This window comes from Struthio camelus, chromosome 2 (assembly GCF_040807025.1).
Source record: "Struthio camelus isolate bStrCam1 chromosome 2, bStrCam1.hap1, whole genome shotgun sequence".
Classification (NCBI taxonomy): Eukaryota; Metazoa; Chordata; class Aves; order Struthioniformes; family Struthionidae; genus Struthio; species Struthio camelus.
The window spans coordinates 148,791,549-148,819,417 of record NC_090943.1 but is presented as its reverse complement, the minus strand read 5'-3'; the positions used below and the strand labels follow the sequence as shown (position 1 = coordinate 148,819,417).

The following is a 27,869-nucleotide window of genomic DNA, read 5'->3' as shown; positions in this document are numbered from 1 at the left end:
GATCATATATCCTTACCTTTCTGGAAGAGAATTTTGCTGATTTAAACTGAACTGCCATTAGCAATGCTAAAAGCTTTCTTAAGTAGCCCGCTCTGGGGTTTCCACTACCTTAGGTAGACTCATTCTTATACCAAATTAATCTGATCGTTCTTTACTCTTTATTTCCCTCAGCACAAAGACTGGATGTTTTATGTACAACAGTGCACACCTTCAACACTTTAGAAAAATATGTTTTCTTAACTTCCTTTCCTTTGTATGTGACAGGAAAGGAATAAGGAGCCCCACCGTTTTCTCTTGCCAGTCATTAAATGCATGCAGTTAACCCTCCTGATCGTTAGGACAGTAACACTGTTCAAATGCCGAACTTCGCTGCTGGCTTTTGCTTCCTCGCTCCTGGACGCATGAAGGCGGGAGACACTGGAAAACATACGCTCAAGGGGCTGAAGCAGGGCAGCGGGGTTTGGCGCACCTTAGAAGGACCGGCTAGCTAGCAGGCTGTCAATAAGTTACTTCGCCCTTTCCCTCTAGCTCAGCGCCCGGGGCGGTCACTGCCGTTTGCGGTCACGTTGGTGAACCCCACGGCCTCCTGCGATACACGCGGCGCTGCCCCCTCGCCTCCGCCCGGCCGCCGCCACCCCCCGCCCTGCTGTTGCGGGGACGGTAGCGCAGCCCGGCAGGAGGCCGGCCAAGCCGCGGGAGCGTGCCGCCCTCACTGGAAGCCCTCTTCTCTAGCTGTCTGCTACTCACTGCAAGTTAAAAAGCGTTTTTGCTACGATTTACTTCAGAAGCAGCCGGGGCCGGGAGGAAGGGGAGGGGGGGGGCCTGCGGGGCGCCGTGGGCCAGGGTGGCAGGAGCCACCGCTCCGGGCGGGCTGGACCTCCTGGCGCTGCGGCTGCAAGGACAGGACCCGCACGGGGAGAGACGGCGACCAGCCGCCACAGGCGCCACCTTCCCTCCGCGCCGCGGGGTGGAGCCTCGCGCGGCCCCGCCCCCTCGGCTCGGCTCGGCTCGGCTCGGCTCGGCTCGGCGCGGGGGGCGGCGGCCGGCCGCCATCTTGTTGCCGCTGCTGGCGGCTCCGCGGGAGGGCGCGGCGGGGGCGGCGCTCGGCTGCTTCCCTTCTTCCCGCAGCCCTTGCGCGGCCGCGGGCGCTTGCGGAGGCGCCGGCCGATGAGCAGCGATGAGCGCGGAAGCGGCGGACCGCGAAGCCGCCACGTCCAGCCGGCCCTGCACGCCGCCGCAGACCTCCTGGTTCGAGTTCCTGCTGGAGGAGGCGCTGCTGGAGCAGCACCTGCGGAAACCCTCCCCCGGTGCGTGCGGCCGCGGCCCCGGCCCCGCGGCCCCGGCCGGGCCCCCGGCGGGCGCAGCGCTCGCTCGTTGCCCGCGCGCCCCTTCCCTCGCCGGCGCGGCCTGCGGCCGGCCGCGCCCGGGCTGGGCGGCCGCGGTGGTAGCCGGGCGCGGCGGGCGGGTCTGGGGTGCTGGCGGGGGGTGGCGGCCGGAGAGCGCACCGCGGGGCGCTGGCGGGCGGTTGGTGAGCTGCGCTGAAGTTGTGGTTGGGGAGCGCGGCAGGCGGGTGGGTTAGAGACCCGAGACCCAGTGTTCACACAGCTGTAGCGGTGCAGCGTTAGTTAAAGCAGGGGAAGATGTATTTTTCTGTATTAAATTTCCTGCCTGAGAACTTAGTTTCTCTGTCTTTCCTCTGTGGTAGGTCATTTTCCTTTTGCATATAAGAATTTTCTTTGGAGAAACGGTGCAAGAGGTTGTCAGTGCTTCATTTAAACCGCTGTTTATAAAACGGTACCGTTGACGTCTGAATTTCCCCCATTCAGTCTTGCTAGCTTCAGGAGCTAGAGACCTGCTGAAGGGTCAGTGCTGAAATTGCTCTATCCCTTTAAAAGTGGAATGAAGAAAAATCTGTATCTGGGATGAATAAAAACGTATTATAAGAAGTTTACCATATTTAAAAGAAGCTAATCTTGCGAAGGTCATAAAGGGGATTCGGGAATTGCCTTTTTCAGCACCTGGATTCTACTAAAAGGTGAAGGAGACAGACAGGCAAACCTAGAACTGTATTGCTTTTACAAAAAATAAATGTAAGCACAGGTAACGTCCATGCGCTTAGTTCTTATGCTGTTACTTTCCAGTTAAAATTATTGATTGATACTAATTGTACGTATCACAAAGTTCAGAGATTAATAATTTTGATTTATCTTTGGTTCTTCAAAACAGCCCTAAGGTACGGGACAGACTGTTGCTATAAGGAAGAGATTTGATAGTTTTAATTTTTTCTTTCTTTTATCCACCTAATGTTATTTTCTCTTAAATATATTCAGAAATACCAGAAACTGTTTGTAAACATAGTTTAAAATATAGAGAAGAACTATCAACAGCTATATATTTTTATGTCAGCTAATTTATAATTTCAGTGGCCTGTATTTACTTTCCATATGTGCAAGTTCTGAAATTCTGAAATTGGTTAATACGAAATAGTGAAAATAAATGAAAGTATGAGGGTACAGGTAAAATTAAAGGTTAAATGAAGACATGTGAGCAGTCTGATTCTATTCAGGATAAACAAGATACCCTCAGGGATTATAATCTGCCAGGTGAAAATATCACATGCTGAGGGCACATGCTAAGGAGATGTGTTCTCTGTTCTTGGTCACAACTGCAATAAGAAATTAATTTCTGGGCTTACATGAGATCTGAAGAGTGGCTGTATTTTCTGCAGATCCACCACCTGTACAGCTGATTGTCCAGTTCTTGGAACAAGCTTCCAAACCATCAGTGAACGAACAGAACCAAGTCCAGCCACCACCTGATAACAAAAGAAACCGTATTTTAAAACTCCTTGCCCTTAAAGTTGCTGCTCATCTGAAGTGGGATTTGGATGTATTAGAGAAAAGGTATGGGTTGTATGTTTCATGCTGAAGTTATGGCACTAGGAAGTGCCATGAGCTCTTTATTTTAACGAATGAGAATCAGTTTTATTCCCTATTCTGACAGTAGCTTTCTTACATTAAGAAGAGTCCTGGGAGTGAGAATTGGAATCAAATTCAATTTCCTCTATAGGTTAGAAAAGTTTTGATAGAAGATTCATAAAGGCAATGTCTGTGAGCAAATCAATACTATTAATAAGTTAAAGAGGAAAAATAGTGGGACTTGGCCATTGCGATATGCGTGTGTCTAAACCTGGGTAAGGATGAGGTTTAGGTTAGGTTTTCTCCAGTGACAAAGCCAGCGTAAGTTTCCCCATCCTGACAGGCTTTGCTTTATCCTTTCCCACAGTTTACATCAACAAAACTGGAAAAATAGCAGAGCACCTCCATCTATCTGTGAACTAGATCACTGAACTGGATACGGTTGAAACAACCCCCCTGAATGACCTTGCAAGTAGTTAGAGAGGTCTAGCTACAGCAGAAAGTAGGAGAACCAGGAACTTCTTTATTCCGGCAGTGCTAAGCGTATTAGGGGACTGCACTTCAGCACTGTAAAAACTTAATGGAGTAAGACTTGTTCTCCTCCACCCTTGCATTGCATATTACACTTGGCAGACTTCTTGAAAGAAGAAAGTTTTAAGTTCTGTAGAAGTTGTATCGAATCTGAGTATGTGATAAGAACATTTTTAAAAAATTACATTATAGCATCTTATTTTTCTTGAGTTGATCTGAAAATTAGACGTTCTTTATAATGTTATATAGAAATCTTCCGACCGCAGAAATATTTTGACAAACTTTGTTCCTTTAAGCTACTGGTAGGGTTTGTCTCTTCCTAGATACTTTTCTTTTTGTATTCTTCCTGCTATATGAACGCTACAGTTTTTTTATTTCTCCGGGTAGTGTGCTATAGCGAGCAGTAAAAAGGATTTCGAAGAGATGTCCTTGGTTCTGCCTACCAAGATCTCTTTTTTTTCTACTAAAGAAAGGAGATGATGAAAATATTATGTCATATTTTTTTACCTTACTGAAGCATTATGAGGCTGAATTACTGATTGTCAAAGTACCTTTGCAAGATGTTGCACAAGGGCAGACAATGAAGTGAAGTCTTTATTGTGGTTAGTTATGAAAAGACTGTATTGATAGATGTATTTTATATACAATAATTTTTTTTTTAATAGTTTTGAAAGTTACCATTTAGGAATATGTAAGAGAGGGCTTTTTTTAAGGCTGTTTCAGTTTTTGGAGGGATTTGTATCTGTTCTTGGCATATTTTATGTCAATTAATATTTTTACTTCTTGGAAATACAGGTATAATCCTGACTGATAAATCAGTCCTCCTGTGTGATAATATTGGACTGATTCTGGGATTCTGTAGTTCTGTAGGACTGTTTTGTCCCTGGTTTTTTTGTTTATTTGTTTTTGTTGGTGTTTTTTTTTTTTGAGAGTGAGAAAGAGTGCGTCTAAAGTGTTTTCAACTACTAATTTGACATCTCTCTATAGTAGTAAAGAGTTCTTGTTCTAGCTTATGGATCCTAAGGTTGTTCTTAAATAAGCACCATACTTCTTGTATTTTAACTGATTATACACAGACATTCGGTCATGGTAGTTTAAAAAAAAGAATAAAATAACAACCTAAGCTCACTTTTCCTACAGCTTCTGCTGTTAAAAGATGTTTGAATGATGTTCTACTGTTGCCAATGAAAACAAGATTCTTGGACCTCACGTAGTAAAAACACCATTCGTGAGCTTTGTTAGTTTAAAAGAATAGCTTGGTAACAGACCTGGAGACCTGGAGTCTGGTGTGACACAAGGCCTGAAATTCACTAAATGGGGATTCTGGTGTTAGTTTCTAAAAGTGTAGTTTCAATTGGCTGTTTTCAATGCTGGTTGCAAAGCTCTTTTTTTTTTTTTTTTGCTTTTTTTTTTCTCCTCAAGGTTGAAGGTACTTTGACAGCAGCTGATTGCTTCTAATTTCAAACCTTTTTCTGACAAAAATGTCTAAACTCATAATAGTGTTTTAGTTGTGTTAAATTATTCATCAGAAGCTTAGAGTGGTGCAGTCCTGCCTGCATGCCTTCTCTTTTTATCAAGAAAGGCTCTGTCCCAATTGATGTATGATTTTACATATTATAGCTTACAATAAACATGGTCTATTCCAGTTCGTACCGCTCACAGTGTGCTGGCAGATGCTGCAGAAGGGGAGACAAGCCGTAACAGCAGAGAGGCCCTCTTTACAGGAGGGTAATCCCACATGCAATCGAAGTGTTTTTTACCTCCTGGAAATGGGATCTGGGCCTGCTTTGAGAAAAATATACTAGGTGGGACCTCTTATAGATGACTGGATTACTCTTGGGATATGTCTGTGCAGACTAACGCAGTGGTGCATAGAAGTAGTTCAGCTATGTCAGGGCAGCCCTTCACCTGGGCTGGCCTGCGCTACTACTGTTGCTAACTGCTTCACGTACCTATTTTTAAAAGCCACCTGATCTGGAGCACTTCATTATGCTAAACGGATATAATATCCTATGGAAGTAAGGGTAATAAGTAATAATACAGCACTGTATAGTTGTATATACTACCTAAATATTGCAGAAGTAGGATTACTATATGAAATGTCTAATTCTCTATTTTTTAAATAGCTTGTCTGTTCCTGTGTTGAACATGCTGCTGAATGAACTTCTGTGTATCAGCAAAGTTCCCCCAGGAACTAAACATGTGGACGTAGACCTGTCCAGCTTACCCCCGACCACGGCAATGGCTATACTACTCTACAACAGATGGTAAACAGCCTGAAGGCGATAATCTTAGCAGCATAATAGTACTAATTTATGTTTTCTTCTTTGTGTGCGCTTGTACGTAGAGAGAGAATCTCAGAATCAGTTTTTAGTAGTAGTAATTTGTGGTCCGTAGATACGGGATAGCAAGGGGCTGAGTCTGAAAAGAAATTCTAAAACTGTTTCTGTTCCCTAACAAAAATATTTGCGGTAGTGAATTGAACTGTCACCTTTATAAAGGTAAAAATCTTACAGTCTTGCAACTTTTTATGGACAGAAAATTTTCTTATACCTTCCACTCAGGAGCATATCTAATTTTATTCAAATTGGGTAAAGTATCCGACACCATAAATTGCTGTTTTTAAGAGGCATGTGAGCTGCTGATTACTCTTCTGAGGCTAACACTACTCTTCACTTAATTTTCCCCTCTTTGTAGGGCCATAAGGACCATTGTTCAAAGTAGTTTTCCTGTCAAGCAAGTGAAACCTGGGCCACCTCAGTTAAATGTGTGAGTTATGATTCATTTGAGTTTCACTTTTGTTTTGTAAACAGAAATGACGTTTGTACTTGGATTAAAGCATGTTAATATGCTATGGTTGCTTAAAATGGCTAATTGTAGCATGGAAAACTTGCCTTTATTTTAAGTATATTCTTGTTTTCCTGTGGGACATACTTAATACATATCTGTTTGTTTATATGGTTCCACTTTTTAAATATGTTATAAATGCTATCGCTTCATAGAGGCAAGAAGAATCACAAAAGATAAGGAAGTGGCTATTTCCCTGGAGAGAATGCTTTTTCTGTAGTTTAAACAGGATACATTTCTTGCATCCTTACTTAACTTACACTTACACCATCATGCCTAATATAATTGTCTTTATATAGCAATTCAGCAAATTATATATCTGATAACCTGAGAAATAATATTTTCATCTGTTACATTAGGCAATAATTTATTATTTAAGATCCACGTCACATTCTAGAAATTGTGTGGCTTTGGTCGCAGCCTGTGCTTGGAATTGACTTTTACCTTTTAAATTTCTCTGGAAAAAGCACCACTGAAGTGCTGTCAACTTTAAAATGAATATGAAACCAGATATACTCTAGCATTAGATGAATAGAACTAATACCTGTTAAAAAGAGCGTATTAAGTATGTTGATTAAGATACTACTGCTAATAATAATTTTCCTGTAAATCTGTGTTTGTCTTCTCCGTATTTGAGTCTGATCCTGAATGGTAAGATTCTGTATGGGGAAATAAGTCAAATAGTTCTCATTTTTACATGATCACATAAACTCTCCTCCTGACAAACGCTCATGAAATTTGTAGTGGAGATGCTTCAAAAGAATGAGTCTGTGGAAACTGTTTTCTTCCTGGTAGTTTTGCTACTGTTTACAGTTTGCCGTGATAACAGTCTGTTTAAAAAAAAAAAAAAAAAAGGAAAAAAAAGAAAAAAAAAAGAAAAAAAACAAAGGCATTGGAAGCTTTGAAACTTCCATTTTATTAAAGCACATTCACTGTCTAAGCTCTCTTTCCATTATAATTCTGTATTTCAGATAAAGATAGATAAGAACATGCAATGCTCCTACATAACTACATTTTTAACATCACTTATGCGAAACTTATTCAAGAATTAAACATTATGATCTAGAACATGAAGTAAAATAACATGCTGGTTTGCTTTATAACTGAGATCCTACTCTCTTCTCCTAATATATCTTTCCAGGATGAATCAGATGCAACAAGAAAAGGAATTAACTGAAAACATTTTGAAAGTGGTGAGATTTTTTGCTCTTATTTGCTTGAATTTCAGATAAAATATGAATGCACAGGAAATAGCCAGTAGTACCACAATACTGTTTGGTACAGTACATTTTTACGTATATGTGTACACCTCTCAGTCTCTTATGAAACGTGCTTAATAAGCTTGTTTGCCATTGTCAATATCTGCTACTATTCCAGTATCTTTATATTGACAGTGTTATCTCTGCTTTGCATGTTTTCTGTAATCGAAATGTTCTTTTATCAGTCCGTCCTTGAAGCTATGTGAATTGAGCAAGCATTTACAAAATCAGTGTGTGATTAAGAGTTAAGACCATAACATACTTGAGCTGTAAAATCATATAGCAGCAAAATGGAATGCTCATAACTTTTTTTTTTTTTTTGGAGGATTTAGAAGCTGTGTATTTTATGTCTCTGGCTTTCAACGGAATGCTAGTTGTGTCTGAAGCGCTTCCTTTTGAGAGAAGCGAGAAAGAGGAGGAACAAACCTTCTACTTCCATAGCCTAGCTCAGTTTCAGTTGATGTGTAACTGTTTTATTGCCTCATCATAAGTTGTGAGAAAAGACGTGATTAAAAGTTGCTGCAGATCTTTTAATTCAAACAGAACCTGTTTTTATTTCAATTGTGGAGTAGTAACTTAGGATTTACAGCCCAACTGTTGTTTCTTGCTAATGCTCAGAAAACTGACAAAAAGGAGCAGGTGAACCTGACAAAAAAAAAAAGTCAGTTTGATTCAACTGAAATACAGAAGTTAGAGAGCACTTTGTGGAAAGTAAGGATCCGATCCTGTTTTTCTGAATACCTGAAACAGAACTGGAAGTCGCAAGTTTCTTTTATTGTAGAAGAAGTACAGGAGCAGATTCTACAAAGCAATAAGATAGGTGTATCACAGTTAAGGACATTTTTACTATCCTTTTACTGTATTGTGAAATTTTTGGTGTAAATTAAACCCGAAGCTAAACTCAAAATGAAGAGATTAATTTTTTTAATGCATTTGAACTATTATAGTTGAAAGAGCAGGCTGCTGATTCCATCCTGGTGCTAGAAGGAGCACTTAAATTAAACAAAGATCTTTATGTCCACACTATAAGAACTCTGGATTTATTAGCCATGGAGCCTGGTATGGTGAATGGAGAAACGGAGAGTTCCACAGCTGGACTGAAAATCAGCGCAGAGGAGATACAGTGCCAGGTACTTTATTTTCTAAACTAAAGCTTTCAGTTTATTTCTGTTTCTTTAGATGTAGTAACAAATAATAGTTTGAGATGAACTACAGTATTTTTCTATTGATCTTTGTGTCCTGTCTTTAATGCAATAAGATTGTTATTGACTGTGCTTTTCTAATTATTAAAACTTGTTTCGACATTGTAAATATTGTGGCTCACATGTTTTTTCCCCACAATCCCTCACTTCCCCCTGCCTTTGCAGTAAAGTCCTCTGTGACAAGGGCTGTTTATTGCACTGTTCATAGGATTACATGCAAATCATAGTATTTGTAATTTCAAAATGCCCATGCAAAATTACTCATGCTGAGATCACAGCTTAAAAGAAGGAATCAGCTGAAGTATGTGGGATATATGCAGTATATGTCAGCACATTAGATAAAACTTGGAATAGTTTAAAGTGTGTAAGGATCAAGCTGAAATACTAATGTTATATTAAATGTATTTTTGCATATATTTCAAGATGATATATTTTATGTCAATGATGTTTGCAGGTTTGCTATGATTTGGGTGCAATCTACTTTCAGCAAGGTTCTACAAACGCAGCTGTTCATGAAAATGCCAAAGAAAAGTTTTTCAGAACAAAGGAGTTGATTGCAAAGGTACCGAGAGTTTTATTACAATGTATTTTCAATTTTTCTAAAAATGATTTATTTCAAAAATATTGCTTTTTTTTTTTAAGTAGTGTAGGAACTGTTATGGTATGGGTGTTTTTTTTAAAGTAAGTTCATAGCAAATACTGCTGTCAAAATCCTGTATTCCTTTCAGTGTTGTGCCTATTTAAGACTTCTCTTCATCAGCTGCAATGCATTGCTGCTTTCTTGTACATTTGGTAATGAATATTCTCTTACAGAAATTGTATTGATACAAGAAGTGCAAAAATAACTCCATTATTAACCTGACTGAACAGCATGTTCTGTGTCCTCCGTAGTGTTTTAACAGTGATGTTACATTTATGAGGGAGATGAACAAGAATAGGAAATGCTGTAAGGGTGATTTTTTCCTTGGAAATCAGATTTTCTGTTCTGACTTTAAAAAAAATGGTAACAATTGTTATTTATGGTTAAGATACACTTCCTTTTTCATTTTGTCTTGTATTTGTGCTTACAAAATTGTAAGACTCTTTTTTTAACAGAAAAAACGTAACATGGTCTGAATTCTAAAAAAGTATGCATAAAAGCATTCTTTTTAAAGATGCATGCATGCACATTCTTTTACTGTTTTGTTGTTACTTGGAGAAATTGTGGGTTTTTGTTTGTGTCTAGAATTAAGCTTATGTTTCATAATATCTTGGCCACTAAAATTTGATCAACTCTTACCTTTCAGACTGGTTCGTCCTCACTTCATTGTACCATAGATGAAGAACGGTTAGCTGGATACTGTCAAGCTTGTGGAGTTCTTACCTCGTCTTCTGATGATTCATCCCAACAGGCTACTCCTTATAGTCAAATCCATAGCTGTATGAAATCGGGGAACTATCAGGTAGCATGCTTTAAAAAAAAAAAAAAAAAAAAAAAACCAACAACAAACAACTTATTTTGAAATGTTGATGATTCTACCTGATCTGGATTTTAAGAAATAAAGTGTTCTAGTTAATTATTAATATACCCTTTTGGAACGCTCTTCTGTATTACTTTATTCTACTATATTCATGTATAGTAGATGAAATATTTTGAGTTCTAAATAATGTAAATAATTCCTACTGGTTGATATATGAAACTGAGGTAAACAGTAATTCTTTGGATTTCAGGGAGTGCTGCTGCTGAGATGTGCAAGCTGGTTGTTTGTATTCTTTAACTCTGATGCTGGAAAAAGTACTTCTTTGGTCCATTGACTTGTGAAGTGGCTGTAATGTTGCCATAAAGTTATGTCTAGTTGTTTGTAATGCCTTATTAAGATTACATACAAGTGCAAGCTGCTTCTGTCAGTTTGATCATTTTCACCTGCAGCAAATCACTTTATCTGCACCTTTTGTATTATCCACTGAGTATTCCAACTCTGTTTGTGTTCTAGGACTTGGTGAAGATATTCCTTGAAGATAATATAGCCCTAAGTTTACCCGTTCAGTTCAGGCAATCGGTGCTAAGAGAACTCTTCCAAAAAGCTCAACAAGGGTGAGACATTGAATGATGAACTGCACAATGATGGTGAAAAGCAATTTTCATAAGCGATGTTTTCCATGGATAGTATACAAAGTCTTTTAAAAATGAATTATTTACATCCACGGAACTTCAGCCGTTATTTCTGTTAATGATGTTCTAGAGCATGTCTTCCAGCTAAGGAACTGGGCTGTGGTGTGTATTGCTGTGGCCACATAGGGGAAAACTTTGTGAGTATTAACGCTTACGTGCATGAAAAATTGGTGAAATGGTGAAGAACTTGGTTAATCATGTATGTATGTATATATTTTTTTAATCCATAACTAAGTTAGTGCCTCTGGAGAGCTCTTCTAAAACCTGTAGTCGAAGGTGGTCACACTAACCACGCTTGAACAGCGATATTGTAGGAGACGTGTACCTCATGAGGAAAAAAACTGACAGTGTGGTTGTCTGTGAGCAGGGACCTCACACGCTGCAGAACCAGCCCAAGGCTGGAGAGCTAGGGTGGTGCCTGTATAACACGTGGAGAGAATTAGGCCCGTGACAAGGGCAACCCATGGATGGCTCCCAGCTGGGAAGTGCTGAACACATGGCCACATCCAAAATTCGACCTCTCCTCTGGAGCTTAAGGACTTTAATCCAGGCTACGTGGAAGGCATTGCCGTATGACTAAGATAAACATTCTTCTCGGAAGAGCAGGCATTTACGAGTATTTCGATTAAAGAGTGAGCGAGGCTCAGTTCAAAAACACATCTGTGAGAAAAGAGAAATGTCAGTGGTGGCAGCCTCTCATGTAAGAGCCTAGCAGTTACTGATTTCAACTTTGTCTTCAGCTAGAGAAGGGTCATACCTGTCTCACCCAGAAGAGGCTATGACTTAGGCCCTGCATAGGGGTGTCTTCTATATCTCTAGCTGAAACTGAGCACCTTCAGTGATCGCTGCTAGGTTGGTGGAGGAGCATGACTTTGCAGTCTAGTTGTTAAGACACCCAACTTAATAGAAGGGAGTTCTGGTTTTCTTTTGGTTTTGTCCAGTAATTGAGTATTGTGAGATGCGAAAATGCTCCTGAAGTCCTTTGAGCTATGCCAGCTGTGCCCAGGACGTGCCAACCAAGAAGAGATGCACCTTTGTGCCGCTTGGAGTCCCAGTGGTGCTTAGGCTGAAGCAATAATGAAACCTGCAGGTGAAACAGAACTGTGGTCAGGAAGGGAATTTTCAGTCAAAAGTGAGGTACTGGGTAAACTTGGGTAGATCCTGAGTGGGTTTTTTTTTGTTGGTTTTTTTTTTTTTTTTTGGATCGCAGTCTTGGACAGAGGCATGTGGTCCAAACTTGTCTTGCGATCTGGCACCTGGAGTTTTTGTCTTGATACCAACTGTACTGTATGTCTGTAGGAAGCTTTGTGATCTCGGATTTTGTATTCATGCAGGAATGATGCTCTGGATGAAATTTGTTTCAAAGTCTGTGCATGCAACACTGTCTGTGATGTGATGCAAGGTCGAACAATTGATATCCAGTTTTGTCAGCTGTTTCTGAAACCCAGCAAAGAGAAAATAGATTTCCTCCTTGAGGTAAGAAATTATTGTCTGAAGGGGACACAGTATTCAGTGAGATTCCCCTTCCCTCCTCCCTCTCCCCCCGCACCATTTAATTGCACTGCTGTTGCAAGTAATGCTCTCAGATTTCTAAAACGGAGAAAAATATTTCGTAAGGTAATTTCTCAAGCTTTAGTCAACTCTTTTGCACTTAACACAAATACACTGTGTAATCTGTCTTGCATCTATATTGACAATTCCATTTCCTTCTGTTGGGGGAGGAACCCCTGTCAACCTATTGCTTCAACCTGGTTTTGAAACAGCTGCCATTCCTGATTTCATTATATTTTGCATAGATACTACTGAATGTTTTCAAGGAACAAACAAACAAATTCTCCAAGACGAAGAGATACTGGGAAAAGAAAAATCCGTCCAAGACAACCGATTTCTCTTAACAGCTTTGTTGTAAAAGCTAATTTGTCACAAAGTGATTCTGAGTCACTGTATGTGTGTGACTTAAAAGCTTCGCTGAGGGGAGCAGATTTAGGAAATGATTGTTGCCCAAGCTAAACTCTTCCTTATTGCTTTGCTTTTATTTTCATAGCTTCTTTTGCCTAATTTGAGCCTTTTCCTTTGCTTGTCAGCTGCAGCTGTCATATTCAAGCATGTGACAGGAATCAATTGGAAGTACTCTGTGTTTCAGACCCACTGCTCCCATTAGGCCTTGAACTTGTTTCTCAAAAGAGCAGATTTGTTAATTTTTTGCAAGCTGGCAATTAAATTCAATTATCTAGCTATGCTTAAACTAGTACAAAAATTGGAAAAAAATATTAATCTTGGAGAATCTTAGTGTTTTGCACTTAAAAATGTTCTTTTTTTTTTAAGCTTATGTAGAAGAGCTTTGTTGTGTACTTACTGTCTGGTGAAACCGCGTGATACTGTGGCACTTGGTGTCAGCACATCTAAATATTAAGCATGAAAAAGGAAATGTGGAATGTATCTGAGGGACAGGCTTTTAAAACTGAGTCACTCCTGTACCTGTTTAAGGTCGGATCCATCTGTGATGGCTACAGTGTTTATTAGATAACTTTGTTACCTCCTTGAGAGAGTGAGTTACTACATAATAATAATTGTGAGTCAGAAAACCGGGGAATAACATTGTCTGTAAGTAATTTTTTTTTTTAAGTGTTTCTAAGGACTGCTTAATCTTTTTTTTTTTAATGCTTTCTTTTTCCAGGTTTGTTCGAGGTCAATAAACTTAGAAAATGCTTCAGAATCTTTGAAAAGAAAAATGGCAGCATTTCTCAAGTAAGTACTGGTATTAAGATATTGTGAATTCACAATTCATAAGCAATGTAAGACACCGTTATAAATATTTTGAGAACTTACAACTGAAAAAACAAGCCAGTACTTTTTTTGCCTTTCTTACATCTCTTCTCTGAGAAAACCCTGTCTTTTGTGCATCTCCCCAAATTGTTTTTGCTGCTTCTGTTTTTGTATTTTCACTCTTGGGATTCTGCCCAATTGCTCTATGACTTACAGGAATTGATAGCATAGGTGGGCAAGACAGAGTATGAACTGATGTTTTCGCTTTGTTTCTCCTTGCTGATGACGCATCAATTCATTCAGAAACTTGTGCTTGGGTTTGGAAGATCTTCAGCTTGTCTTCATGATTTCATCTCATGAGCTGTTCATAAAACTACTGAAAGATGATGAACGGAAGTTGCTCATTGATCAAATGAGGAAGAGATCGCCTCGAATCAACCTATGTACAAAACCTGTGACTTCTTTTTACGATATACCAGGTAATTTTCACGACATTTCCATTATCTTATATGCAGGCAATTATTTATTTTCGTCCTTTAAAGGTACTATGTGCAGATCTGTCTTCAGAAGAATTTTAGAGAGACTATATCCTGTGTTTAGTCAGTGAATGTCCTACTTGTCAAGAAATCGTTTTTCTTCAAAATTTTGCTGGTATCTCAGCTGAGTTTACTAGAGATGTTCAAAAGCGTGTGCTAGTTGCCTGAATGAAGGAGAGCTGTGGCAGTTGGTCTGAACTGCATCCAGCTCAGCTCCTTTCTGAGAAGGGCTGTCCTGCCTCTCTGGTCTTATACCAGCACTAATGCTTATGTGGCTCTGTGGTGAGCTGGACTGAGGATGTCATCTGGATGGGGTTGTAAACCTACCAGAGAAATCCGGATTTCTCCCAGCTATGGCTGGCTGGCTGTGCGACTGCCCAAGAGTCAAAGTTAGCATAAGAGAAGAGGTGCAAGCTGGTGATTGAAGCTGGGAAGAACTAATCCATTTCAGCTGTAATGCAGGCTTGCATTGACTTAAGTCAATTGTTAAAAAAAAAAAAAAAAAAAAAGGCGTATTTTTCCATAAGACAGTACAGGGGTACTTTTGGTGCTGGTCTTGAACCTAACACTTGTGGAGCAAAGATAATGGAGTACTCAAAGCTGTCACTCTGAGAGGAGGGATCGCTGCAAGCAGTTCTTCAGGCAAGAGGAGCTGGGAAGCTAGCACGAGATGTTTGTGGAAGGGCTGTGAAAACGGTGTACAGGACCTGTGAAAGCATCAACGTATTTGCCGTTCGAGTGTGTCATGTTTACAATGCCATATACTAAGGACCTGTAAGGATCTATGTTATAAAGGAATGCCCTAGAAACCTGATTGTTTTTCTTCTAGCTTCAGCAAGTGTCAATATTGGCCAGCTTGAACATCAACTCATATTGTCAGTAGATCCTTGGAGGATTCGCCAGATCTTAATTGAATTGCATGGTATGACTTCAGAACGCCAGTTCTGGACAATTTCTAATAAGGTAACTTATTCTGTCTGGTCATAAGATACAGTAATTCAAGGACTGGTTAGGTATCACACCATGATGAGTGATTTTTGCCACAGATTTTCAATGTGTGCTTCTTTTTTTTTTTTAATTATTACTTTTTAGAAGCAGCTTGACTTTTTCGTCCCCATATAATGGGAATGAGGATACATATCTAAACTCACTTTCCCTGTGAAAAGTGTTAAAACAAAAAGTACAACTTTGTTTAAGAAATTACTGGCTGTAGCACAAGCTTTACTTCTAAGAAGAAAAATTGCTGTAGCTTTTGCTTTAAGTGTTCTGCCCGCTAAAAGTGATATCCTTTTAGTTTAAATTCCTGTCATTAATAATAGGTAGGAGCAGGGGATAGTGATTTTTTTTCCCCCTTTTTTGATGGAGTAAGGATTTATTGATGATTTTCTTTTCCAAGTATTACATGTACAAAGTAGGGTAGGTAGACGTTTTTGATGTAATCTATACATCTGAGCCATACGCTACTTCTGGTTGGTTGTAAAAATGAGAGAGCTGTCATTTAGAAGTTGGTCACTTGCAAAATTTGAGATTTTGTTTTTAGTGTTTAGCAGTGATGTGAATTCTAAAACCTCTTTCTTCTAGATGTGTTTCATATACTTTTCTTTCAGTGGGAAGTACCGAACGTTTATGGCAATGTTATTTTGGGAATTAAAGATAATCTGACTAGGGATTTGGTCTACATCCTCATGGCAAAGGGATTACACTGCAGTGCAATTAAGGTGAGCAAGCTGTCTGAACTTAACGGTGCGTTAGTTTGGACGCTTGAAGGGTGAGAACACTGAAAGTATGGAATGCCCTTTCTAAGGAAAAGGATCAAAGGACTGGAAGATGTGAAATATCAAGTAACATAATAACGATGTAATGTAATAGGTTAATATTTGTCTTGCAGAGTTCCATTAGTAAAATAAGGATAATGGCTTTCCAGTGAGCTGGCCCTGGATATGAATTTATTCACGTGACGTTGGATTAGGATGCACTAGATCATGTTGTTTCTGATCCTAGCAGTGATTTGAGACATTGATATAACTTGTTATTCTTTTGGCTAAGTGTTTCCCGTATGGGGTTTGTTGAATACCGTTTCATTTCCCTTAAAGTATAGCAGACTATTCTGTAGTTTGCTAAACTATCTACCTAATATGCCTTTAGTTACTTTTGGTATGGTTTTTCTTAAATTTCTTGTTTCATTTGAAAAAACTGGAATGGGGAAACTGTTAAGCTTACTATTCAGTCTAAAGGACTCCAAAACATAAAAGGTGACTGTGGGACTCTTAAGTAGGACTAACAGTGCTGGGTACCAAGGCTGGTCCAACCAGGATGGAGCTGTACAGCATTCCAACTTTAGTTTTCTTTTTCCTTACGGATGCATTAGGAATCATTGGTGCATGTCACATGAATCCTCTTTTTTACAGGATTTTATCCATGCAAAGCAGCTTTTTGCTGCTTGCTTGGAGCTTGTGACAGAGTTTTCTCCAAAGCTGCGTCAAGTCATGCTGAATGAAATGCTGCTTTTGGACATTTACACTCATGAAGCTGGAGCTGGTGTTTCTGGAGAACGTCCTCCTTCTGATCTGATAAGCAGAGTCAGAGGATATTTGGAAATGAGGGTACCTGGTAAGAACTGTTACTGTCTTTCCTGAGACACAGTAAAGCATAAAGCTTATGAGGAATGGAAAAGCAACAACTCTGTATTCCAGGTCTACTGTTGGAAACAAAATGGTGAAGCGTATGACATTGTTCTTGGTGAGTTTTTAGAAGCGTGAAATGAGAACAGCAGCATCATGATACCCGAACGTTGCTAAACTGTCTCTGTTCAGTGCCATATTCAAAGGAGTTGGATAGAAGAAAGTATCTCCATTTTATCTTAAAAGTCTTGCTAGTTAATGAAGTCCACATAGTTTTACACTGAGGGAGTAATGTAATATTGTTACAGTTGAAAGAAGCCGTTGTTCCTCGTAATTTACAAAAGTTCAGTTTTTCATAGGGCTAAGCATCGTATTTTTCTGCAATAGAAGATACGGCACAGAAATGGCTAATTAGAGGGAATTGTCTCTGCTTGTTTTCATATGGTGCTGTTGTTCTTCAAAAAATTTTTAAACAAAAAGCCCTTTTTCTTCCAGATATTCCTCTTCGACAAGTTATAGCTGAAGAATGTGTTGCCTTCTTGTTAAACTGGCGTGAAAACGAGTACTTGACAATGCAAGTTCCGTTACCTCTGGTTCAGACTAATCCTTATGTGAAGGTAATGGGTGTTGAGTCTTAAAAGTGTTAACAGTCAGATTGTAACTGACTCTTCCCTGTTTGGGTGTTTGTATTTTCAAAAGCATGTCCTTTTGTCTCTCACAAGTGTCAGTTTTTGTTGCTGTCATGAGTGAAGTTAGTTTGGTAAACAGGAAGACACTAGGCACCGAGTATGTTTGACTGTTGACAAGACTTAACTTGTGCTGCAAGAACAGTTGAAACGAGCTGCGTTTTAGCCCTTGCTACCTGCTGACTGAGTTTGGCTTCATAACCACGAGGCGTAAGGGTGATGAAAATTGTGAACCGTAATCTGTTCAAAACAAGGTGACACCTTCAGTAAAATGGTGTCCTCTCAGCTGGAATTTAGCCTAGATGTGAGAAGTATGAGAAGTGTAGAGATCTCAGGCTTCATGTCTAGTCATCTTTCTGTTGCTAAGAGACTTGGATTGCAAGCGCACTGGAGTAGTTCCATTTCTGAAGCTGATAATGGGGCTTAATTTCTGGGGACATTCAAACGCAGCCCTTCTTGAAACTTTGCTTTCAGAATAGTTTTATAGCAATGTTGTTCTTGCTTCAAAGTCAGGTGATCAAGATGAAGCAGCATGCAGATCGTATTGTGTGACAAGTTATTTTTTTGTCCTGCTCTGCTTCTCTTGTGGTATTTCCTAACTTCCGTCTTGAGCTTTGGATTTTTCTGTATAGCAGAGGGTGCCAGTGCAACTTTAATTTTACTTCTAGTTCAGATTAATTATCGTATGAAAGTCATGCATGTTCTAGGGATCCAGTAAGTGCAGAGTAGGTTTTATGTGATATATTTAAGTAGAGTAAAGCTTGTTTTATGGAACTTGGAGCATGAGGAAACTAATGTAGGGGAAAGGGCTGTCATTTAATTTCTGTCTTCCAGCCTGCACTGTTCCCTGTTGCAAAGTTTAGTCACTCTACTCTGTAGTTTGTATTTTAAGATTGCTTGCTTAGCTGTCTTAAAACGCATGGCAATAACTCCTTCACTCTAGTCAATACTCAGAGAAACTTTAGCTGCTGTATTTCTTCCTTTGTATTGCATAGCTGGGGCAGTTGTTGGCTGCTACGTGCAAAGAACTTCCAGGTCCCAAAGAAAGTAGACGAACAGCTAAAGATCTCTGGGAAGTTGTTGTACAGATCTGCAGTGTATCCAACCAGCACAAACGGGGAAATGATGGCAGAGTGAGTTTGATAAAACACAGGGAGTCTACACTAGGCATTATGTACAGGTATGTTCCCTTAGATTATTTCTAAAGGTGGTTTGAATTGTACGTTTGACCCCATGTTCCCTTCAAGAATTGTCTGGATGCAGCTGGCGGAGTGGCTGCAGCAGATGAAGAACTCTGCTAAGTGAGAACGCTGCACACTGGCAATGTTAGATACTAGTGGTGAGGTATGACTTGGGTTTTTCAGAGTGAGAGGAGGAGAGGTGGTCATTATTCAGACAGTAAAGTGCACGTGCCTGTGCTTCCGTTATCATCAGCGTAGGTCTGCCAGTAAAGTCAATAGAGTCTAGAGGGCAGTTCAGCTGAGCAAGTGGAGGTGTCTACTCTACATTGAGTAGAATTGCTCTGTAGACTCCTTTTGTAAATCTATCAAACACCTAGCTCTCAATGTAGGTGTATATACCTAGCTTTAGGTTTCCGAATCTAAAGCTTAAGTGTTTCTCAGCCTTAAAATGAAATCCCAGTTCAGTTGAATCCTTGAGGAGAAGGAGAAGAGAAAATGTTGCTGGCTGGAGTAGATTTCACTGTCAGTTTCCTAACCTCTGCCAGCCTTAACGGATTCATTTAGGACTCTGATTTGTCCAAAGAGTAAGTATTTTCAGCTTTGCTGGAGACAAAGATTGATATAAGCTCCATCTTACGTTAAATTCTGTAACATATGGTAACATAGGAGAGCTTTCCATATTGAAACTTGAATAAAGGTGCCCTTGTCAAGCAGTGAGCTGTTCCTGTGCTACTCTTTGCTAGTCTGGTTAATGTGTATCTAAAGGTCAGCTGCTTTTGCTTATGCTGCTGTGGGATGGGTGGAAGAAGGTGCATGCTTGTTTTTATGTTTCAGTTGTATGCTCCTGCCAGAAAAAGGAAGCGGTCTAGGTCTACTCTAGGATACTGATCCTCTTCTGACCCCTCTAATTCAGACAGCAAAGGGCAGTGGCAGTGGCTCTGTTCTTATTATGGAAAAAAAATAGCAAAACCTTTTCCAAACAGACTGTACTTGTCTGGATTGTTTGATGGTGACAGTTGCTACTGTGGCATCACAAGGCACTCGGTGTGCATTATAAATGATCCCAGTGTACCCTCCTCTGTAAGTCTGTAGCTCATTGTTATGCACTTAGCTTGGAGAGTTGCAATTGCTTTCATTCCCTTTCAGATTTGATGGTTGACTTACTACAAAGTGATTTTCGTGCCTTTTGTTGCATGATGCAATAGGAGATGCTTCTTATTTAACCTTTTTCAATTACAAAAAATAATATTTCCCAATGACTGTATTAAAAGTGAATGATCTGCTGTAGCATTCTCATTTATATACCCTTTGTTTGTAAGCTTAGAACTAAAGGGACGTTTTGTCAGATGAAAAATTTGCTTTTCTGCCTCCTCTTGTTTCCAGTGAGTTAAGCTTATGTATATTCTTAGTTGTGGACGATTGCTTACATAGATATTTGTTTCTCTAATTTAGGAGTGAATTGCTGTCTTTTATCAAAAAGCTGCGGGTAAGTTATAGTGGGCTTCGCAACGTGTTTATACCAAAAGAGAGGTCTGGTTGCAATGTTTTTCTGGACTTTTCCTGTTAAATTCCAGAAAAACTAATAGCGATATAGATGTTTTGTATGCCTGAAGCACTTTAGAATTTACCTTATCTGCCATAGAGCAGTTTTTAATAGCTTATTTAAAATCATCCTTAATTCTGACAGCAGAGATCTGTTAATATTCGGATTACCAAGAATATAGGTTTTGCTCGAAATACAGTTTAATAAAGAAACGTTATTCCAGTAATCGTGAAGGTCTTTATATTTGGAGAGCTTAGCAAGGTATCCCTTGTGGAGGGAGGAAGCTGCTGCTTGGGTCACAACTAAGAAGCAGAAGTGAGGGGAAAAAAGTCTGTGCGTGTGTAAGTGCATAGAAAATCTTCAGTGTATACCATGCTGAAGTTTAAGGTTAGACAGTAGCCATGGAAAGAAAATAAAGATGTGCAAAGCTTAAATAAAGATTATTTTCAGGCAGTTATTCAGGAAGCTGTGAAATAAGGATTTATTACAGAAATTTTCTCAGTGTTTCTGTGTTGTAGGCTTCCTAACAGCATAATGCCTTATTTAGAAACGAAGCATTTTAAATTCTTACGTAGCTTTAAAACTTAAGGAAGAAAGTAAAGTTTTAGGTAGCTTCGTGAAAATCCTTGTTTTTTCCCTTATAGGAGCCGTTGGTTTTAACTACAATATTGTCCTTGTTTGTCAAGCTTCATAATGTTCGGGTTAGTATACATAATACACATAATATTTGGATTTTTGAAGTGTGTTTCCTTTTGTAATTTCTACTATATTTTCCCTCTTAGGAGGATATTGTGAATGATATTGCAGCGGAGCACATTTCCATCTGGCCCTCATCCATCCCCAAGTAAGATGATAACCAACTCAAAATGCTGTCTTCAAATTACTTGTTGATGTAATTGATTTGGCTCCTCTTACTCTGTATTAGTGTGCTTCCTGCCATGAAATGTCATCACTGACACCACTCCCCCGTTCTCTTGGGGACAGATTGGTCTGATTGCATGGAGTTTTTGTGCCTGATTTGATGCTCCTGATGGAGATGTCGGCACAAGAAGTGGAGGTTGTGTGTGCTTTATTGAACTATGTGCAACTATGGAAACGATTTAACATTTTAATACAGAATAATTCACATGTAATAACTAATATTTTTGGCTTTAAGAGGTGTGTTCGAATAACAGCCAAATGTTAAGTGGCGTATGGTATGTATTGATTTGTGCTGGCTGGATAGCACACTGCTAACTTAATACTTTTAAATTATTTCTGTAATTATTAAGTTTAGAGGCTCAGTGAGGCTAGAACTTCACTGTTCTAGACTCTGAATATGCAATATGTCTGTGAGCGTGAAGAGAGCAAGTGTGCAAGGTTCCATGTTGCTAATGTGTCTTTAATTGGCCTGCTTGGATAGTTTCATTGTTGTTGGTTCAGACCTCCAGGTATGTTGTAAGCCCAAACAGCAGATGGTTTTCCATCTGTTACCAGAGTTTCTCAATAGGGTGAGAAAGGCAGTATTTTTAAAAATGGAGAATCCACAAGATCCGTGGTATAGAATGTCCAAGCAATGTGCCACACTACTACCAGCCTTCCTTTCCGAGTTTGTTACGTTTCCTGCCTCTAGAGGTTGGTGGCCATTCACGCAGATGCTGTAATAAATTTGTAGCAGTTTCTGGTGTGTCTGTTCATACTTACTGAAACTGAGAACATGTATTCTTGCAAGGAACCCTTTTGTGGTGTCAGTCATAGAAAAATTCTAACTTTGTGTCCAGGTCTGAGTGTGGTATATCTGTCCCGTCATATTTACCATATTCAAACACTTCAACAGTAGTTGTAGTAACATTAAATCTGTATTGAAGTTATCTTTGCCTCGTATTTAATGCAAATTGCTTTAGACTTGAACTAGATATGAAATCAAATTACTGTTTTGAAAACAATTATTTAGGAATCATTTCTCCCTTTTTTTCCTCTTTAGCCTTCAGTCAGTGGATTTTGAAGCCGTGGCTGTTACAGTAAAAGAGCTAGTCAGCTATGCATTGACTATCAACTCAAACAACCACTTCTGGTTAATTATCCAGGCAGATATTTATTTTGGTAAGTGAAACGGACATCTGGTTTTAGCATATGTGTAGGGGCACCTTGCTGCTTTCTCAGATTTGCCGACGCTCCTAACGCTCCTTGTATTTCCTCTACTTCCTTTTATGAGAAGAAGCTGAAGTGGTATATGAGTTTAAAAGGTTTCTTTGGATGCAGTAGTGTAAGTGAATTTGCTTGGGAGGACTTTTAAGCCCACAGGGAGACTGAGCTTCCAACAGGTCATGCAGACTTGCTTTTAGGTTAAGGGAAACGTGAAGTAAGCTTCACTTGTTAGCCTCACTTTTTTCATGGGAGCATTTGGTCCCTAAGTGGGGAAAAAAAATATGTATGTGTAGTGTTGGAGTTTCTAAGTGAGTGAAAAGTTGTGTGGGTAGTACTTGCTTTTAAATGTGGTGATCAGCTTCGCTGGGGTAGAACCTGAGCAGAATAGAGAGGATCTGCTTTGTTTGATACAGGGAAGCGTCTAGGATTTGTAAATGAGGGAGCGTGAACTCCTGATTCAGTATTGGTTGGGGTCTTCCTGGTCTTTCGACCCTCCTCTGTCATTTCCCCAATGCTTATCCTTTCCTCATCAGCTGGGACCAGCCAGCAGAACTGGGCCATAAAGCGATGCAAATTCTGGACGCTGTGACACGCAGCCAAACTGGTCCAGGTGACTGGGTACATCTTGCACAGCCTGTATGATACAGCACAGCTTTGTTAAACTTAATCCCCAGCCTAGAGTCAGTCCTTGAGGCTCGCTTTATAGTGTGTCGAGAGAGTTAGGTGCTGAAGAATGGGATAGTTGGAGATCAGCCAGACAAGCATGGTACTACCCGCTATATGTGCTGAAGGGAGGGATATGGTCATAGCAGTCCTCAAAGGTACGTGGGCATTTCTTGTGCCTAATTTCTCTGTAAAGACCATTCTGGTGGAATGTAGCGTCTAAGCCGAATTATTCCTTTGTGACTATAGAACAGGGTGTGTGCTCTCCCTCAGCCATCCATTTGTGGGTGCTTTAGACTCTCACAGGAGGAGACGTAAGTTTTCAAATCTCTTCTTCTGGCCTGGAACGTTGTGTGTTGAGCAGTGAGACGCAGTGCAAGAATTCTAGTCTGTTGCTTCAAAAGGGGACAGATTTGTTTAGAACATGCCTTATAGCCCTCAGAGGAGGGAAAGACTGTGTAGCCCAGTGTTTAGGGCTCTCACCTTGGATATGGGAGAGTTGATTCAAGGTCATGAACTGACAGTGTTTACTTGAACAAAGTAGAACCTCTTCTGGAAGAGGGTTGTATGTGTGGGGAGCCTCAGAGGCTGATACCAGCAAGTGCCATGATTAGAACTCTCAGCATATAGCAGGTCTGTATTTGAGCACCTATGGGAACAGGCAGACTGCTCTAACTGCAGAGCCCCTGAAGGCTGCCGGAGGGTTGGTTTGGTAAGAACTTGCTGGGAGGAAACTAGTGCTGAGCCATGAGTTTTGTGTGGTGGCATCAACTGGCCCTAACTCAAACCAGCTAAACTCCTTCACTACCATCCATGTGCCAAGTTCAATGAAAACAAACTCCTTTTAAATCTGTCAGCCTTAAAGTGTGGAAGGTCAAGTACCTGAAAAGTAAAAAATATATTTAAAAAAATAATGGTGATTCTCAAAAGTCACAACTTCACCTTTATTGCTAGTTTTTCTGATTGCGTAGTTTTGTGTATCACTGTTTTACCATCTCCTGTGTGTATGTGCTTTTTAAAATATGCAAGTCATTTTCCAAGTAGAATTCAACTCTAAGATGTTTGGATCTGAATAATTCTAAAAACAATTCATCTGAATCCTAGAAATAACTACTGTGTTTTTACTCTTAAGTCTTTGTTATGCTTTTTTTCCACTACAGCCACAAATCAATATTCAGCAGCCCTTCACTATTATCTACAGGCAGGAGCTGTATGCTCAGATTTCTTTAATAAAACGGTGCCACCAGATGTATACACAGACCAGGTGAGATAATCTGTTAAATGTGATTTAGATATACAAAAAGATCCTTCTGGATTTAGTCAGCATCCTAATGCTCTGGAGGCATAACACTGCTAAACAAAGGTTTTTGTTTTGTTTTGTTTTTTTTTAAACTTAAAAGCTACAGAAGTGTGTATATTTAACTGACTCATTTAAGGATACGAATCCACACAGATCTGTTTTCTTTGTTGCTTGGAGGTCACGGAAAATCCACAGCTTCTACTTGGCTGAAGCACAGAAGGCTTTTGTATTAACTTGTAGAGATAGAGTGTACAGAGCTATGAACTGAGAAATAACTGATAATGGACTTTAGCGTGGTAGTGAGCAAGTTAAAAAGCCAAGAGCGTGTGTATACCCTGTGGAATGAAACGTGGAGGGCGATCCCTGAGCTTGTCCCTGTGGCGCCGCACCAAGCTGCGAAGTGTCGGGCGGGCACACCAGCTTGGGATAGCACGACTGCGCCCGCTGTTCCCCGCCAAGCGTGCTGTAGGGCTCACTGGCCGTGCCGACCTGCGCACGCAGCCAGCTGAGATGTCTGCCCTGGGTTTCCCGCTGGGCTTCATCTATGCGATGCCAGCATGGAGCCTGCTTGCTTGCACCCCTGATGCAGACAAACATTACTGCTTCCTCACTGTACTGTCTAAGCATTTCTAAAATACTGCCTGCTATACCTAGCACAAATGAGTATGGATTATGTTAGTAGTGAGGTTAAGACGGCGTTGGCCCCCTGTGTGATGCTTAGCGTAACGATAATTTTTTCTATTAAACATTATTTAGTTCCCACACTGACACACTTGAATCTTTTTTCCAGACTCTGATGAACAGAGCTGTGTTTGCAGCATTGTGTGGGGTTATTTAGATATGTGTAGGATTGTAACTTGCCGCTGTCAGAGTATGCCAGAGATATGGCACTCTAAATAGCATGTTCCTGTGACTTTGCATCTGACTCCATTAAAGTTGGTATAACAAATTATTTGTCAGTTGTCTTACTCATCAGGAAGCCATAGCATTTACTTGTAGGCAGCATTTCAGTAGACAGTAGGAATATACTGCTTGTCATGACTGCATAGACTCAGGGAAGGAGGTTATTTTCTTACCCTGTCCAGTTATTTTTCACATGGACATAAGAAACGAGAGCTTCAGACGTTTCTTCTGTGATTTTGAACGTTCAGGGCCTGGTCTGAGCTGTGCCTTGTGCCAGGCTAGTGGTCCAGGAGTGCCAGGTGGCCCCTGCGCCTTCCCCTGTGCCTTCTCCTGCTTGCCAGCCTGCGTTTGGCTTGGTGCTAGAGCATTTGTCCGAAGCCCGCTTGCTTTTCTGTTCTAAGTCAGGCTGTTGGCTTTTCGGTGGATGGGAGGAAAGCAAAGCTTTTTATTAGGCCACAGCGCTGCTCTTTTACCAGAAACGATATCTGTAAAGCTTTGTTCTGTAAAACACCTATCATGCTCTTCTGTATTTTCCTAAAGTGATAAAAGCTCGGTTGATAAATCTACTGTGCTAAAAAAACAAATTCTGTGATTTTTTTTTTCCAGTTATGAGAATGTAGGTTCACTTATTAAGCTGGTCCCTTGTTTTAAAAAAAAGAAGGGGGGGAGGGGGAAAATGTTGTTGTTTGTGTTCCAATACTAGCTCTCTTAAAGTTGTTTTTCTTTTTTTTAACTGCTCTATAGGTGATAAAGAGAATGATAAAGTGTTGCTCTTTACTCAACTGTCACACCCAGGTGAGAGCTGAAACATAGCATTAACTAAAACAGCCTTTCAAATATTTTTTTTAAAAGGGAATTTTTAAAAAGTAAAGCTAAATCCATCTTGCCTTCTAGATTCAATCTGCGATTTAAAACAAAAGATAGCTTGTTGTTGTTGTTGTTCCTAGGGCACTAATTTGACCTGAATTAACAAGAAAATAAACTTATGTTTTGAAACATTGTAAAGGTAGAATTAGGGTTTTGGGGGTTTTTTTTGTTTGTTTTTTGTTGTGGCATTTCCTCTACAAAATAAGTCACACCCTAGAAGTTGAAAGAGAACGCTGTATCTGTAGGGTGATGTTGGGAATGTGGCTTTATTCAGTGGGATTGTTCATTCCCCAAGGAGCAAGATTTACATTAAATCAGCTCCTAGTTTTCTAAATATTTATTAGGCTCTGGGTCAGTCTCCTCACATGAGTAAAACTTTCCCCTTGTTTTAGCTGTTGAAATTAGTTTAGCATGTGTTATGTATGCTCTTGATGTTTCAATACTTAAAAGTTCCTAAGTCTAGAAACTTTCCTTATAGGTAGCTATTTTATGCCAGTTCCTCAGAGAGGTAGACTATAAAACTGCATTTAAGGCACTGCAGGAGCAAAACAGGTAAATATTGCAACAAAAATTATTGTACAGATGTATATTTATTGCATACATTATAATCTGCATGTTGTGTACATACTGTATACATGATGCTTATATGTAAATGTGTTAAATAATCTAACCAGTATTCTCTTTCAGTCATGATGCTATGGATTCTTATTATGACTATATCTGGGATGTCACAATTTTGGAGTATTTGACATGTATCCTTTCACTAGCAGTTTCTGCAGAAATAATTTATATGGGATGTTCACGTTTAGAAAAAGTCAGTCTTGCCTGTTGTCACCTGTGTCATTCCTACCATGGGAACTACTTTGCCTAAATATTGTGTAGCAATGCTTCCTTATTTATAAATGAGGTAGGATCTCAAAGTTAGGTGCTATTGTTTTCCTTCGCATGTATCTTTCCTTGACTTTTCTTCAGATCTCCACCATAAACGAGGCGAGACGGACAAGAGACAGATAGCAGTAAGTTGAAACAGAATGCTTTAGGTGTAGTGGGATGTCTTTTTAAGTGTTTCTTTCCCTCCCTCAAGCCCCTCTCTTTGAAAAGACTTGCCACTTTCAGTTTTACATTCTTGTGTGACTTACTTCTACTAGGATGTGGATGCTGATGTAAATTTGTAATCAGATGGTTTAGGGACAGGCTAGCATAGCACGTTATGGAAATAACATCACGTCGTCTTGAGCTAATGCTGAGAAAGTCTTGTAATGGGATAGCTTTGCTAGAATGACTTCTGCTAGTGCTGTCTCCTTTTTTCATTTCCAGATTAAAGCTATTGGTCAGACAGAGCTGAATGCTAGTAATCCTGAGGAAGTCTTACAACTTGCTGCACAGAGAAGAAAAAAGAAATTTCTTCAAGCAATGGCAAAACTTTACTTTTAAGCGAATGGTGGAAGATTCTTATAAAATGTGTGGAAGTTGAAAGATTTTTTCCATGTTTTTTATTTTTTAAATTCATTTAAATTTTTGTACAATATTTACAGTGTGGTATCTTTCTTTTAGAAATAGATGAAATCTTATAATAAAACCCTTTTTTTTTTTTTTTTTTTTACAAACTGTACAGAAGGCTTGTAACAACTTCAGCTAGTTCCACAATGCATTGTTCAAAGAAGCAATGAATTCAAGTTTGCTAAGTTAGAGGGAAAGAGCTCAAATTTAAGACAACATAAAAAAAAAGGACACTGGTGTCATTTGAAGCTCAAGTACAGTTTCATG

At 39.8% G+C, this 27,869-nt stretch overlaps 1 protein-coding gene across 1 annotated transcript; it reads left to right on the top strand.

Annotated features, from left to right (window-relative positions):
• Positions 1-972: 972 nt before the first annotated feature.
• INTS8 (integrator complex subunit 8) lies at positions 973-27,630 on the top strand. Its single transcript, XM_068933009.1, has 27 exons — positions 973-1,307; positions 2,729-2,903; positions 5,576-5,716; positions 6,147-6,218; positions 7,438-7,489; positions 8,503-8,685; positions 9,212-9,319; positions 10,044-10,199; positions 10,731-10,831; positions 12,244-12,385; positions 13,587-13,657; positions 13,979-14,154; positions 15,041-15,174; positions 15,819-15,929; positions 16,620-16,821; positions 17,328-17,449; positions 18,514-18,698; positions 20,152-20,185; positions 20,887-20,943; positions 21,025-21,086; positions 22,206-22,324; positions 24,193-24,296; positions 25,980-26,030; positions 26,581-26,654; positions 26,790-26,854; positions 27,075-27,118; positions 27,420-27,630. Exons 1-27 carry the CDS (start codon positions 1,178-1,180, stop codon positions 27,534-27,536), a joined length of 2,988 nt encoding a protein of 995 aa, XP_068789110.1. The 5' UTR covers positions 973-1,177; the 3' UTR covers positions 27,537-27,630.
• The last annotated feature ends 239 nt before the right edge of the window (positions 27,631-27,869 follow it).